At 45.4% G+C, this 16157-nt stretch overlaps 1 protein-coding gene across 1 annotated transcript in view; it reads right to left on the bottom strand.

Annotated features, from left to right (window-relative positions):
- The window catches only part of usp43b (ubiquitin specific peptidase 43b), a 66163-nt gene extending 50416 nt beyond the window's left edge, over nucleotides 1-15747 (bottom strand). The window contains exons 1-2 of the mRNA XM_047572359.1: nucleotides 14709-15747; nucleotides 8245-8391 (exon numbers count right to left, since the gene is read on the bottom strand). Coding sequence (XP_047428315.1) covers nucleotides 8245-8391; nucleotides 14709-15332 — 771 coding nt within the window. The 5' untranslated portion in view covers nucleotides 15333-15747. The remainder of the gene's footprint in view (nucleotides 1-8244; nucleotides 8392-14708) is intronic.
- Between the last annotated feature and the right edge of the window lie 410 nt (nucleotides 15748-16157).

Here is a 16157-nt window from a genome sequence, read left to right as displayed (position 1 = left end):
TTAAGTTTGGGATATTTATTTTTATTTTTTTTGTCTTTTTCCCCCCATAATGTAGGTGTCCTGAAGATGAGCATTGTAATATAACATGGTCTCCACCATGTTGGACGTGCTGGGAGGTTTGCTGCCCGACATTCACACATACACACCCATCAGGCATAACATTATGACCACCTTCCTACTATTGTGTAGGTCTCCCTTTTGCCTCCAAAACAAGTCTATGTCCATCAGAAGAGAATGGACATGGGTCTTCTGCTCTGATGCCCTGTGGTGTCTGGTCCTTTGGGTCCTCTACATTAAGGGGAGGGGCCTCTGTGGATCATCCCACAGATACTTGATCAGTTTTGGTGAATTCGGAGGCCATGCGGTTGCAGCCTCCTGGGGATTAATGCATCCATCAAGAGGTGGGACGTTTCCCAGCTACATGAAGTGTCACAAGATGGTCACCTGTCGGTGGTTTTAATTTTGTGGCTGATCGGTGTACACCTGTCATCTCCGCGGGTAACGCGAGGCCGAAGCCAATCAACACTGATCTGGGTCGAAGGTGAGCGAGAACCGCAAACACAGACCGGTCATAGTCGCACTCTGCCCTTCAAGCTGCTTTTCCAGCTGGTTGGCTCCGAGCCACAGGAAGCATTTCAGCTTGGCAGGGCAGACAGAATCAAAGGCAGAGAGGAGAGGAGGAACACACAAATACACACACGCACGCAGCAGCAGCAGCAGCAGCAGCAACAGCAGCAGCACAACAGCAGAAAACACGCAAAGATTCACAACAGAACCGTGACAAGAGGGTTGAACAGCAGTGGCCACACACACAGGCAACCGCTCAGCTCCGCTGTGGGCTTAGAGGTGCACTTATGGGCATGTACCGCCGGAATAATTGAAAAGAGACCAAGTTTTTTAAACTTTAGTACAACGTCTGGGTCGCTGTCTGGATGCGTGTCTAATTTCAGCACCCAACCACCCACGTGGTATGAATCAAATCTCCAGGAAGGAAAGGAGAACAACTACTAAACAAGGGAGGGTCACATTGGGATTGTTGTGCCTGTTATGTATATTTTTTTTTTTGTCAAACACTCATCATCAAGAAGAACACAGAGTATACGTAGAATCTAAGATTAGTTTGGGTGATCTTCTCTGTTGTCAGGAATCGGAAACAGTTGAGGTCAAAGACTTGCTCAGAAGGAGGTGACATGAATTAGACGAACTTTAAATAACTTATTTTGGTGCAGTTCTAAAAAGAAAATAGATTCAGGCTAATAATAATAAAAAAAAAAGGACACCAGTTGACTCTCACTGTAACAAACTTTTACAAAATGTAAACATAAAATTATCTCATGTGTGTAAATTTTGTCAAAATGCTAAAAAGAGAAGACTTGTATAAAAATTTGCAGCCGTGCAGCTGTTATGAAGAGATACTGAAACTGAAATGTTTATTTATATAATGATTTACTTTTGTACCAGGTGTTATTTTGTCTTTTTAAGTTAGACATTTGCAAAATGGAGCTCTTCGAGGTTTGACCACAGACTGTAAAATAAATGGACATCATGACACCTCCCCAAAAATGAAGCAGAAGTGAGTACAGCTCCCTCTGGTGGCTGTCTGGAGTATAGACCCCCTCACAGTTTGTAAACTGTGTGACTTTTTTTGAAGGGTGGGGCTTAACTGGAGGCAAAACAACACAATAGCTTGTAAACACTGGTTAGCATATTTCCACGTATATTTTAGAGAATATACTAATACACTCTCCGAGACCCTCAGTATTATTTTAAAAAGTTGACTCGGACTAATGGGACTACATTCACTGACCCCTACACTCAATAGATGGACGGTTTGACCAAAGGAGGACACAGAGGGGACAAAGTCCCCGGTCTGTCTTTATCAAGTGAAGCCTCTGGAGCATCCTCCACCCTGGGAACATACAACTAATGTTGAGTTAGCTAGCGGTTAGCATTAGCATTAACATGGAACAAGAATCCCCCAAATAATGATTAACTTGACATTATCCAGCTTCCCTCTGTTTTACCTCCAGCTAACATTGTGAAGTAGGCCATGAAGGAGTCTATAGGTGAAAAGCTCCGCCCCCTCCATGTTAGTACATGGGACTTATGATTAAATGATTTATTTTTCCAAGGACGGTTTCCATGTTTTTCTGAGAACTTTTATTAAAGTTAATTATTTAATGATATAAAACAAGATGTGACCTCTTTTACGCCCAATCTATAGGTGTAACATCATGATGATTGATAGTGGCCAATGACTACAGCTCTGTGAAGCAGAAGAATGTGGTAGTAGGAAAAAAAGGAAAATGAAAGTGCAGAGTTCATCCATCTTCTTCTATAGTTCATTGTTACTATTAAACTAGATAAAAATTCTTACTTTACGTACTATAATGCTTATTTTATTGTTCAGCAACAGAGTTCCTTGAGTAATTCTCTTTCTGGAACTCACTTGTGTGCTGAGCAAAGCCCACACAAAACCTTCACGTGTCTATTGAAGTTCTTCTAAGGATGTTAAATTAAATCTTTTAAAGTCTGACCCTCGTACAAACCAGTGCCTTTGTTTGACCAGCCACAGCTAAGTTTTACCGTTTCCACTGCCATTTTTGTCCCGCACAATCAAAGCGATTTCTCTCCTTACAGCCACTCTCTCCGACTGTCACTACTGCTTTATCCTCTGCCGCGGTATTGGAGAGAACTCAGACTCACCTCTCCGTCTCTCAGGCTGCACAACAAGTGTCTCTTTCTTCCTGCCACTTACAAAGACCTACATTTATAAAGCTGTGAGTGAGAGATTCACACTCGCGCTGCGTTTCCTGAGCGATAAATGATCAACAAACCGAGAGAGAATGTGCGGTGCATGAGTCACATCCATGGGGAGTAAACAGTAAATGTGGGAATGTCTGATTTTGTCTGCAGGATGTCACCCTTGATTACAAATATAAGACGCTGTGCCTCCAACTACAAACCAGTCAGACACTCAACACTGTGATAGAGTCAACCTGAGAGGACGCAGAAGGACGGTGGTGGAGGGGTTATACCCTCAGCTTCACTTTTTTTAGATTCAGACTTTCCTTTGATAAATGGTAGCTAACAACACATCGTTAAAAACAATCGGCATAGGCACACAGGCTCTTGAACTATCAGCAGAAGAGGACGCCAACTCTTTGGTTGTGAGTGGGAACGTGCCTGGACTGGTAAACCGGTAAACTGGCCGTGACCCCGGGTGACTCTGCCAACCAGCAGGCTAGCTGCAGAGTATGGTCACATGGAGCTAAATAGTCCAACTGAAAAAATCTTATTCAGAAGCCCAAACTGAATGCAAATGCCCAGATGCTATTGAGAACCCGATCTGGGCAAAACATCTGGAAGTCGTCAACGTAAAAAGACGTAAAAGACACAGTAGTTGCGTTTCCATTGCAGATTTTTTGCCAAATTTAAGCGTTATTTCTGTTGATGAGCTGTGACTCACTGTGAGGAAATGAACTGGTCACATGACCACCATGAGTCATCTCCGGTGACGGGGAAATGAGAAAAAAAGTGTTTCCCTTTGCGCTTTTGTGATAAACTTTTATATCAATACGCCTGAAAAAACACCTCACGAGAGGGTACAAGTGTTTGAGTTTCCATTACTAGTTTTTTTATTGGGATATTTCTAGGGTTAATGGAAACGCAGCAATTCAGAGAGACAGTCTCTGACTACATTTGCGCAGTTTGTGGTTCTGAAACAGCAGAATTGAAAATTAACATAAGCAACAGCGCGGGGCCATAAAACTTGGGAGTTATCTGATATGATGATTGAAGACACAAGGTATCAACACCATCTCCAACTGGTACACACAAAATACCAACCTACCAAGCATGAAAAATGATCAGCTATGGGGAGTTTGTTTTTCTTGACCTCCTCAAGAGCTGAAGACTGTGCTAAAATAATCGTCTCTTTAAACGGCGGATCAAATCACATCCACTGCCTCTGGTAAAACTGTGAATCTGAAAACTGTAAGCACAGCTCATAAGGTGAACAATAAACGCCGCATACCAAAGATGATCCTGGATGACGCTTTAGAGAGGAGGTTTAGAGGAATGTGAATTCTACCCTTTTTCTTGCAGCTGCCCTTCTCCTACCCTCAGTGAGGCCCTCTCTGTCCTTCACAAAGCTGATTCGTGGGAGGGACAGTGATATCAGACTGCATACCACAGCTTTACTGTACATTCCTGCAGAGTTATAATACGTAAGCGCTGTGAGGGGACAAAGCCGGAGATAAGGCAGGGGGCAAACCGTGATTCACGGGGAGACAGAATTACTGGAATCATTTCCCTTTCACTGCTGACACAGGGTATTTATCTGACCGCATGTTTCCTCACCGATAAAACTGAAATCCTTAACAACCTTGATGTCTGCGAAGAGCCCAGTCTGGCTGATAGCAGAAGGCCTGGACAAACATAAGAGACAACCGTCACAGGAGATTTTCTGCTCTGGACAGAGGCCATAGTGTTGATGTCTCCCCCTCTTTCTCCCACTGCAAAGGATATGCAGGATATACTATTAAAGCATCGTGTCATTGTGAAATAATCTTTTTATAATGCATGTCAGATGTTTTTAATAATCCCGTAAAATGGAAGAAAAACTGACAAGGCCTTAACACACCTTAACCCTAGCTCTAACCCTAATCCTAAGCCTAGGGACTACACTTGGAGGCCACTACTAAGAATTGTACCACAAGCAGCTCAACATTTTCCTGGAATCTGTTGACTAATAAAAAAAAAAAAGGTACATGTTGAGTAAATGTGCTTTGGACTGGTCAAACTTCTGCCAACCTATGAAACAGCACAGTCAGTGTGAGTCATCTCATTTTATCGGCTTGTATCTGCACTCTCACTGTTTTGATTAAAACTCAAACCTTGTGACCACAGTGGAGGCTGCGAACAAAGGCCGACCGCCTGCCAAGATCCGGTTTTTAGCATATCCACATGTAGCCATATTGATTTTAGAGCCTCTGGACAGCGAAAACCGGATCCAAACCACCACTGGAGATGGTTTGAAATGAGTCCAACTGGATTTGTTGAAATTTAAAGCATGGGCAGCTTTTGCATCACTTGCAACAAACCCTTAGTCTAAGATTCAAAATGCCTTGAGAACACATTCTTTCGTCCATCTTCCCGCAAGGGTCATAACCTTCTGAGAGAGGCGCATGTGAAATAACCATGATGACACCATATTGGCTGTAAAGCACAAGGTCTCAGCTTTCAGAAACCGATAGCTCAAACTGTGACGTAATTACCAAAGTCCACCTGCGACACTTTCGGTTTTAAAGGGTTAACAGCAACGCAACGCGAAGAACAACAGACCGTGGACCGATGCCAAAATAAATTGTCTGCTCCATTGGCAAAGTAGGAAAGAATCTGTGGGAACAAGACCGTTACCGCAGCAACCTGCGAAGATAGGTTGGCAAGGTCCAAACGCACAAATCCAATTTCGATCAATAGAAAATTGACAACAGCCAAAATAAAGTACACAAATGCTTGGTGTGATCCTTGAAGCACTGCAAAAAAGACGCCCCCGAACCAGACACACTCAGGAACACAGCTGTGCTTTAAGATTTTAAGAAGCACCATTACAGTAACCTGGTGATGTTCATCAGGTAGTCACCTACTAATTATCACAGAGTAGCACTGAGGTTGATGGAAATAGTTTGGGTTAGGTTCTGGAAAAGTCAAGTTTAGAGGACACTTCAGTGACTCCAATTAATCTTGAAAGAAAACTGAGCTGAGTAGTGTATTTAGAGGTTTAGTCATTTTATTCTGGACCAAAGGGACATTACTGAGAAATGGCAAGGTCCCATTTTGTACCCTTTGCCCTCTGTATCCACACTTCCATCTGAGGTGTTACTACTGTCAATGATTAGCTTGTTTGTGGCATTACCAATTTGGTTTTGTTATTACAAGACAAAGGGTCTAGTTAAGTTTTCAGACAGGACTCAGTAGCTTGAAACTCCAAAATACCCAACAGACATGCTCATCTTCCAGATAATAAAACAATTATCATGGCTTGTGTTTTAGAAACGGGTTTACCCTGCCTTAGCTTAGATTGTTTCTTGGGGTATTAAGAGATTCTGAGAGTACTCAGTTAGCTTCTCGGTTGCGTTACCAAGTAAGCGCTACGTCCTAAACGCCTCGCCCGCTATTCTGGGTGTTAACAAGGGGTGACGGCATTTTCACCGGGGGCGCCGCAGACTCATGACGGACCTTATCGGCAGCTTTCCAGTCCCGACCTCCTGTCATGTCCTCTGCAACCACAACCAACCCCTGCCCCATCCCATTCTTCCCTTTCATCCTGAATTATAGCAGCGAAAGACTCTGATAAATGATATCAATTGTTCCATCTAAACAATAGACGTACACAAAGCCCCTGGGAGTCACAAAAGAACTTTTGTTTTACGGGGAGGTGGTTAAACTTCTATATTCTCTGAGTTACACCAAATAAACATCACTCAGACTCTGTCAAGGAAGACAGGAGATGCTATTATTAAGCCAGAGATAAGGAGTTAGGTTTCGATGAGCCAGATTCTTTGGCACCGTAATAATACGCAGTGTTGACAGTGCAGTAGTCACTGCAAGAAAGGCCTGTGTGCGAGTCGCACTCATATTTTATAGAAAAGGGCAAATTTTATTTCAAACTATTTAATGTATAGCCTTGGGATTGTGAGACTTCCTGATCTCAGTATCTCATAACGATGATGAAAAGACAGAATTAACGAAGCACTGCCTTGAGAAACAAAGGGCACCGAGTTTGAGTAGATTTATCTGCAATGACTCACCGACAGCAAGCGTAGCGCTCCTCATAAATTGGTTATCGCCCTAATAAAACTACACACACATACACACCAAAAAAAAAAGAAAGAGGGATGTCTCTTTCAAAAACATGTTTTTAATAATACATGAAAATTCTGCTTTAATGGTTCACAGCAGAGCAGTTCAAAGTTCCACTCCAGGAGTATCAGGATGCACCGTGGCTGCAGGCGCACCTCCAGGAGGAGACGTGCTGAGACAAAATCAAACACCAAATTGCCATACTTGTACACTTCTTGTCCACGGGCGATGCATTAGACACGGAGCAAAGTTGCACACCATAGATTAACACTGTTTTTTTGCTCCATGTGAACTGGTCTGCGGAGCAAAGTCTGAGATCTGATGCTATGGTGATACTATGTGGAGCATTTCTGGACAACCTTATAAGTCAGGTTAGAAGTACAAGCACGGTAACAAGCAACACAAACATGGGTTTATATGGACTCGTGTCAGGCGAGGAGCCCAGTGGTGATCAATTGTGTTGGAATACGTCACTAAAGATGAAGCCCACACTACCCTGACCTGAAATACAACAAGCAGCGCAATACACACTCATCTAAAAAGGCGTTCGCTAACACTAGCAGAGGAACGGTCCAAACGCCTTCACCAATATAGCACATCAATGATTTACTGGTGAGTTTCACTGTTAAAGTTATTAGACCTTTAGCTGCAGTACACGGAAAAGGCTTCAGAGAGATACTGCATGTTTTGAACCTGGCTACACCATCCCATCTTCTAACAAACTGTGAAGTACAGCATGTTTTTATACAGGCTATACATATCTGAAGCATGCAGTATGTAGCCCATGAGCTGCCTATGGTTCTTCAGGTACATGTAGGTATTTCACTGTTGCAAAGCATTATTTCCCACTGCTTAGAGTTTTCCAAGAAACCGATAAGTCTCTTTATTGGTAAAAAATTTAAAAAACTCTGCAATTTAGATGAGTAAAAGCATCAAAACACAGAACGTCTCAAGTCAAGCTACAATGCTGCACACAAAGAAAAAGGATAAATCATCCGACAAGCAGATAATGGATGATAACTAATGCAGAGAGAGTATACGAGAGTATACAACAGGAAACTGTTAGCAGTTACAAAACGATTTTGATCCCTCAGGTTTCATGCAATCAGATGTTCGCTATGTATTACGGCCCAGGAGTTCATACATATTTAATGCATTAATCGTGTATTTAATCATGACTCATGTTTTAGTAATGGATAGATTAGGCATGCAATTTGATCTACTGTTTCCCACATGGTTAATATGTAAACGCTGGACCCTCGCTGGATGTGACACCAGGCGCCTTCCTTCTCTCGCCCTGAAATTCCTGTTAACTAACACCGGAAACTTTTCTCATCACAAAGCAGAGTGCTACCTGAAAGATGGCCTCATTCTTACCTTTCCAGGAGGCTTGGGCTTGTTGTTGTTATTGTGGGAGGCCAGAATGACGTCTTCGTGGACGCGATCCAGCAGCCACAAGAGGAATTCCAGGGCGTCGTGTTGGGAATTACCACGGAACTGCGACCCATACTTGGACACGATAGTCTGCAAGGAGGAAAAACAGGCAAAATGAATGTGCATTTAACGACAGCTACGGCGCTCTGGGAGTTTTCATTTTAGGCTACGACGCAATATTCTGAAAACCATGAATTCAATAATCCGATACACATAATCCCTTACTTTATTTTACTGCAAAGTTCATTCAGTTGGCTTTTATGATGCGTTAGAATGAAAACCGTGGTTGGTACCTGGGGAAGCCCAATTAAAACCTCTAGCTAAAGTATCATCTGTGCAGAATTCCCTCATAAAAACAGGAAATCCAGAGCACCGCTTGTTTACTGCTTTTGGTACAGCTGAGGCTCCTGAATGGGCAGCTTTACCCGGGCCTTCTCCACAGAACGCTGATCAGAGGAATCCTGGAATTGCAAATTTGCACTAACACTCTTCATGCTTCCCTCGTCTCCAAGAGCCCCACGCCTCCACTGAGGCAGAGTCATTTTAGATTTGCAAACGTTGCTTCTGTCTAAGACTTTAAAAACAGGCTTGTTAATAAAAGTACTACCTTCTCCGAGCTGATTTGCCTCAATAATAATAATAATTACAGTAGAGGTGTGAATAACATTTTACCCAAAGAATGAGAATGAAGTGCTGCTGGTTCAATTCTTGAGAAAGGACGGAAAAGAGAATGAATTATGAGGTAAGCCACGACTAAAGTATGTCACTAAAAGTTGCTTCCTTGCAGAATTTGTAAGCCCTCACATGCATTTTGCTTTTAAAACATTAAAAGCGAGCTGTTCAGCGTGACCCTCAGGTAAGAGTAATTGGATGTGGAGTCAGGAGTGCATCTTCAAAACATGAGGAAGGAGTAAAGGGGAGGGAAAAAAATCATAAAATCATAAACACACACACAAAAAAAAGCTGCTGGTGCAGTTTTGGCAGAATGATAAGGTTCTCTAATCTTGTCTTCTTATCATGAAAGTAAAGATTCCCTTATCTTGTGTATCTCCAGGACAATAAATGATACGATAATGGATGCAATAAACGTAAGTAAACGAGAAAATATAACTGGAATCACCGGAAGGTGAGTGTTTGCCTCCGCCAGTAAATTATGTCGGTTACATCATGCAGACTTTGACAGTTTGGATCAAAAGTCATGTGAATTATTGATATATATTATTGGTCACAGAGACCTTAAAGCACCAAATCACATCACACTGAAGTCCAAATGGACGTTTATACCAAAGAGGTTCCTCGGATATGGCGTCATAAGAATGGAAAGGACAAGAAGTCACGGTGACCTTAGAATACCATAATTTAATCACATCACTCTTGAGTCCAAGTGGACGTTTGTGCCAAATTGGACGAATTTCCACCAAGGTGTTCCTGACATCACAAGAAGATGAAGGACAGTAGATCAAGGTGGTTTTGACATGTGACCCAAAGGTTAAAGGTCCCATATTATACATTTATTCAACAATTTCATAAAGGTGTCAGACTCTAACATCATTGTTTTCAACGTGTATTACCCCAAATTCAGCCCTTCAGCTCTTGTGAGCTCTGCTGAAAACAGGCTTCTTCTGTGTCTGCACCTTTAAATGCTAATGAGGTTGCTAATGGTGTCTGTCCACGCCCACTCCACGCCCCGTTCACGTGGAGAGGATGCGGCTTTCGCTGGCGCTACCATGTGCTAATGTTTACGGCGGATTTATGACTATGGCTGGTAGAGACGATCTCGTTTAACCTCAGTTTGAACCAGAAGTTCAGAGTCTACGGCTGCAGAAGGACGTTTCTAAAAAGATAGCGCTTTGCTCGTACCTTTGCGAGGAGAAAAAAATGGCGCCCGCTCGGTAATTTTAGAGGCCGGGCTCTTGTATCTGGGGGGACGGGTCAAAGACAGTATCCACTACCACTTCGCTAAAAAGTAGAGCAAGCAAATGAGAGAAGTGACAAAGTTTTTTCACTTCTGGGGCCTCATGGGGACATATTACTGTTAGAAAACCTTTGTAAAGTGAATTTTGCGTAACATGGGACCTTTAAGTTCAGTCAAAACTGAAGTAACACACTCAATTTATCACATAAAAACACCCTATGAAACCTTAGGCTGCGAGACAAATCCTTAAACTGTACGTTTGCATCATATCGGCATTGTGTGATTGTACAGACAACCCGATAATGCCTCCAAACATGGCTACCGTCATCATAACTGGGTAAAATTTTACCAAACAGCTGTTAGTTGATACAACTGGACGCCTGTTTCTCAATCGAGAAGATACAGAATGCGAACTACGTAGGCATCCAGACATCTGTTAATTCAAACCCTACATGTGGATCATATAGTCTCCGTTTACTTTTCTTTCTGCTGGTGTGAATGGCACACCTCTGATTCTGGAAAGTCTCAGGTACGCACTCCTTTTATAGAACAATCCATTTATAGCCTGAAACATATGTGTTCTCGGGATGAAGGCATCGTCTTTCCACACACATATATATATATATTCTATCCGACTTGCAACATACAGCAGATTGGACACGATCACGCTCTCTTCAATCTAGTACAGCGGCGTTTTAAATTCAGGGTTGTTGTGAAGCGATGCTTTGATATTAACCATGAACCGTGACCTGCGCTAACCTAAAACTGTGCTGCAGCCACTCATTACGGCAAAAGCAATAACAGTAATTACCATCAGCTCTTTGAAGGTGGCAATTGTCTGCGCGATATAATTGAGGCAGTAGAAAAGGCCATGTGTTTTTTTTTTACTGCCGTCTGTGGCGTAATGGTCACCAGCGCTGACATTTACCCATTACCGGATTCCCGCTCGATGGACGGATCACCTCAGAAATTAAAAATGCTCGTACGGCTGGTTAGATTATTTTCAGTGTAGGTAGGGATTTCGGCCTTCGCTCAAGACGCCTAACCTCTGACGGGATGAGCCCCACCAGATCCATCCTGGACATCTTTCGTGAATCATGTGACGCACTTAGAAACATTGATAACCTGCAAAAATCAACAGGGACACGGCAAATATTGTCACGTACCCGCGAGCGAGACCCCGCTGTCGTCACGGCGCGCTCGTCCCAAACGGGGCCTATGAGCGCGCGGCGCAGGGAGGACGACATTCCTCACCAGGCGTCGGGCCCTCCTCGCCTTAACTCCCCTTCTTTCTCAGGCCTCTCATGTTATGGAAACCAACACGTCGGCTGTTGAGTAACTGTTTGAGTTTCAGGCTTCATCCCTACCCAGGCCCCTCAGTGCAAACACAGCGCTCTGTCAGAGATGCGAGGGGAGGGGAGGGGAGGGGAGGGGGGGCGGCTTCGGAAAGCACACCAGGACTGTCCGGATCAAACGCACACCACATGTGCCGCTCCCAGGTTGAAGGAACTCAAAACTTAAACTTGCAACCTTAGATATCACATCTGTGCAGCCCGGGATACGCTGGAGATGTTTTTTATTTTATTATATATCACAAAGAAGCTCAGCGGTGCTTCATCTTAGCCACCTCCATTGTCCTACGAGCCAGGTGGTACTGGAACGCGTCCAGGTATTCTCCAGGACTTCGCCGCCACTGAGGCGTCCACGGCTCATTTAAGACAATTTCATCAAAATCAGGATGAGTCTTCATTACTAGAGCTATTGAAAGGGTAATTGTCGAGATAGTGATCCCTTTCAACGTCTTCCCTTTTATCAGTTCTGATCAAAATTCGTGCGATGTGGCGATAGGGTATTAAGGCTATTAATCTCCCTGCTCCGGGGGGAACCTTTCCAACATCCCTCCGACCAAAAACACTGCAACGGAGCAGTTAAATTAACAGGATGAATTAAAAGACCCCTGTAAACAAAGGCCGATTGCCTTGTGGAGAATTGTTTATAAGTGGTTTGTGCTGTCTGGAGTTCCCGCAACTGGGAGCTAATTCAGCCTCTCGGACACAAACCTCAGAGCTATCTGATCATTTTGTAATGCCTCCCTCCCGGCAGCTGTGGTATTACTCAACAGGCAATTTCAGAAGGACCCGGGCTGCACGAACTCTGGACCTCCTATCGTCACAAACCCACAGCCGGGAGGCACGGCGTTTTGTGTGCACGTGTGTGTGTGTTTGCACTTTTTACACAAGGGGCGTCTCATCACACACACACAAAGGGGAGTGTTTCCCTTTTCATCTCTGCAAGATGTTTCGGCGCCGTTCTCTTCAGATTGTTGTGCCGTGCGATATCGAGAGTCCCGTGAGATAAGACGGAAATGAAAGTGTGGGACTGAAGATTTACTGGCAGCGTGAATACTGGTTGACAGGAGGGAGGGGGGGAGGGAGGGGGGAGAGGGGGGGTGGTTTTAAAAGAGCACAACAGACGAGGTGGCAAAGGAGAAGATGTAAAGAAACGCTTTTGAATTGATTCTCTGCCTCGGTGACTATCAATGCGGCAGTGACGGAGTGTGTTGCAGAGCGCGGGGGTCCCGGGTCGAATCGCATTTCTTCAACTGATTCGAATCACTCTGATCAGAGAGTCCAACTGAACTGTTTGCGCGGACACTAATTATTTAAGAGGATTTGCATGTTTACCTGCTCTAAAACATCAGCCGCAGCGTTCATCGTCAAATCTGTTTCGTCCCCCAACTTTCTGGTTCAAGTTCGAGTCAATTGAAGACGAATTACACGTTTTCATATTTTGTGACGCACAATCAATACACATAATTTAGATGCAGCTTTAACCTGTAAGTCTGTTGAGGTGTACACCGATCAGCCACAACATTAAAACCGCTGACAGGAGAAGTTCATAACATTGGCCATGTTCATGTTTCTGCTGGGAAACTTTTGGACCTGGGATTCATTCATGTGGATTAGACACGTACCACCCACCTAGACCAGACCAGATCCCCCACCCCATAGCAATGACACTCCTTGATGGCAGCAGCCATCCCCAGCAAGAACACGCTTTAGTAACAACTCAAAAAAAAACATGAAGAACAGCACAAGGTGTTGACCTGACCTCCAAAGTCACTAGATCCCAAACTGATCAAGTATCTGTGGGATGATCCACTGAGACCCCTACACTCAACCCATAGGACCCAAAGGCCCCCAATAACAACATCCTATTGCCAGACACCACAGGACACCCTCAGGAGGTCCAGGTCCACTCTCCGATGAGCCACAACTGTTTTGGAGGCGCAAGGGAAACCTACACGATATCAGGAAGTTGGTCATAATGTTATGGCCTCATGTTCTCTTCTCAAGGTCTGGGAGAAGGAGTGAACAACGTGACCTCCAGCGGATAAGAAGTATGGAACAGGTCTACCCCGTGCAGCCGTTGCTCATTTCTGCCGCTCTGAGAGCTCAACTAAACACAGAGAAACACCAGAGTGTTCGGATTTCTTATTTTCCAGGAGGAATTTCCACAAGTGTTCTCAGCGTGGCCGCCCCGGCCGCGTTCATCTTTTCCAACACTCGTTTAAAACAACTCTTTCTGTCCCTCCTGGAAACCCGTGGGCTCACCTGATGTTTAGGTGAGGGCGCTCAGAGAGCAAAACGACACGACCATGTGCACTATTTTCCTACTGGCCACTCACGAACAGTTCCAACTCGGGCCCAAATGTTCCCTTTTGACAATCCAGCCCGTTCTGACCGAAATGGCAACATCTCAATCAGAACGTTTCTATTCTTGTTAAACTCTAGTGTCTGGGGCAGCATGGGTCGAGATATTCCAGCTGGCGTCCTCTCAGAGCAATAATTAGCGATTTCCAAGAATAGATCCATTGCCCCCCCCCCACCAACCCCCTCCCACCCTCCCCTGCTTCGTATTATCTGCTTCTTGCCTTGGGCCGAGGCTCAGAGAAACCCAGAGCGGAAAAAAAAAAGAAATGAAAAGGCTGCAGGCAGATAAAACACGGTTGCATGCCTGCACCTCTATCACCGACGTGGGTACAGAGCAGAGTCTCCACCCTCTGAGCGTTAGGGTTTATAAACGGGTATTTAAATGACGCCGACTGAGTCGTAGGAAGCTGGAAATAAAAAATAAAGTAATAAGACACGGTGGATGTGAGGCATCTGCTGACCTCCTGACCTCACGCTGCTACAACACGGAGCCACGGCCTCATTATCACCTGGCAGGGGAAACGTTGAAGTCAGAGGGCAAAGCTTGTTACCGCTCCTGACACCATGTAAAACCTGTGGCACCCCAGCGACCAGGACACTCTGGGTGTCTGGATAACATGTCATTAAGGTTTGAGCAAACATGGCACTTACGGTGCCCAGTGGCGTACAATAATAATAATAATAATAACAACAACAACCTGTGCCTGCTCTGCTATTACGCACACTCCTCGCAGAACCCGCATGCACCTGCACACTTTCCCCCCTTTCTTTACTGATACCTTGAAGTCCACGGAGAGCTGCGGGGTGTACTCCAGAGTCCACAGAGCCCTGACCAGCGACGCCAACTGCTGCGTGACTTCTCCTTTGGCGAGCCGCGTCTCGTCGCCCCCCCTCAGCATCCCGTTCACTCCGGCCTGGCTCAGGTCCATCCTGTAGCGCTCCAGCCCCAGGTACTCGGCGAGCAGGTCGGTGTTGCTCAGGCACTGGACCACGGCGTTCATGAAGCAGGTGTTGCCGTGGTTCTTCAGCCCCAGCACGCCCGGGGTTTTGTCCCCGTACTGGCAGAGCAGTTTGTCCCTGCCGGCGCACAGGGAGGACGACGTGCTCGAGGTTTTGTTCGCCCACGGCACTTGTGCATCCTGGTGGATCATTCCCGAGCCGGCGCTGAGGGTGCAAGGTGCGCCATTGCGAAAGCCCCCGTCGTCGTCCTCCGCCGCCTCGCGCGCGTCCGCGTCTCCAAAGTGGGCGAAAGTGCCCAAAGTTTTGATGATTCTGTTCACGAAGCTCCCCACGGACCTCAGCGATTTCTTCCGGAACAGCTTCCCAGATTTCGGCTTCTTTTCTTTGCGCTTCTCCTCCCTCGGCGTCGGCATTTCCTCCTTGACTGCGCTCTGCTTCTCCATGACGGCGTCCTCTTCCCTCCCTCGCCGATCTATTCCGAGACTAGTGGTAGTGGGAACCGCGGCTCCGGTGTGTCACGTCTCTGCCGGTGTCCCTCGTCCGGGTCGCGGGGGGAAAAGCGCACGGAGGTGCCACCGCCATCGCGGAGCCGCCAGGAGACACAACGGCACACTGTTAAACCAGCCCGCTCCGACACGAGACCTCCCTCATCCATCCCAGCACTTACTGAAGGCGTTCATCATCGCTCCGACACCGCTGTCACAGGCAGCGTCTCGTCACGGCCGGCGCAGAGCGAGCCGCTGCGCTGCGTCCACTTGCAGCACTGAGCGCTCCCCTCCCATCGCACTCAACTTGGAAAATGCCCGTGATTGTGAGGCTGCCCCCTCCCACTCCCACGCCCCCCCTTCCCTCCCCTTCCCTTCCCTACCAGCACATGGGGGAGATAAGAGTGCCGTGCACAGCCTCTTGGACTCTTGGTCAAATCAGACGCACTGACACAGACGTCTCCTTTTACTTGTTGCAGCTGTTTTCATGAACGCATGACTGCTCTGCCTTAAACATGAAACTTGTATCTGGTTGTTGTTCTGGTGAAATGTTGGAAATAATTAAGTGAAACGTTTATGTCACCCGAAAATCGGATTTTAGTTTAACTACAAACAACCCAAATATGTGGAACATGACATGGGATTTAATTCAAACCAATGTTTCTATCTTTAAAATCATACTTTAGTCCGACTATATAGTGGCATACGTACACACTAAAATAAATAAATAAAATAGACGTATACCTGTTTTTTTTTGTTTTGTTTTGTTTTGTTTTGTTTGTT

Source organism: Mugil cephalus, chromosome 20 (assembly GCF_022458985.1).
Source record: "Mugil cephalus isolate CIBA_MC_2020 chromosome 20, CIBA_Mcephalus_1.1, whole genome shotgun sequence".
Taxonomy (NCBI): domain Eukaryota; kingdom Metazoa; phylum Chordata; class Actinopteri; order Mugiliformes; family Mugilidae; genus Mugil; species Mugil cephalus.
The sequence above is the reverse complement of the archived record's forward strand: the minus strand, read 5'-3'. Positions and strand labels throughout refer to the sequence as shown.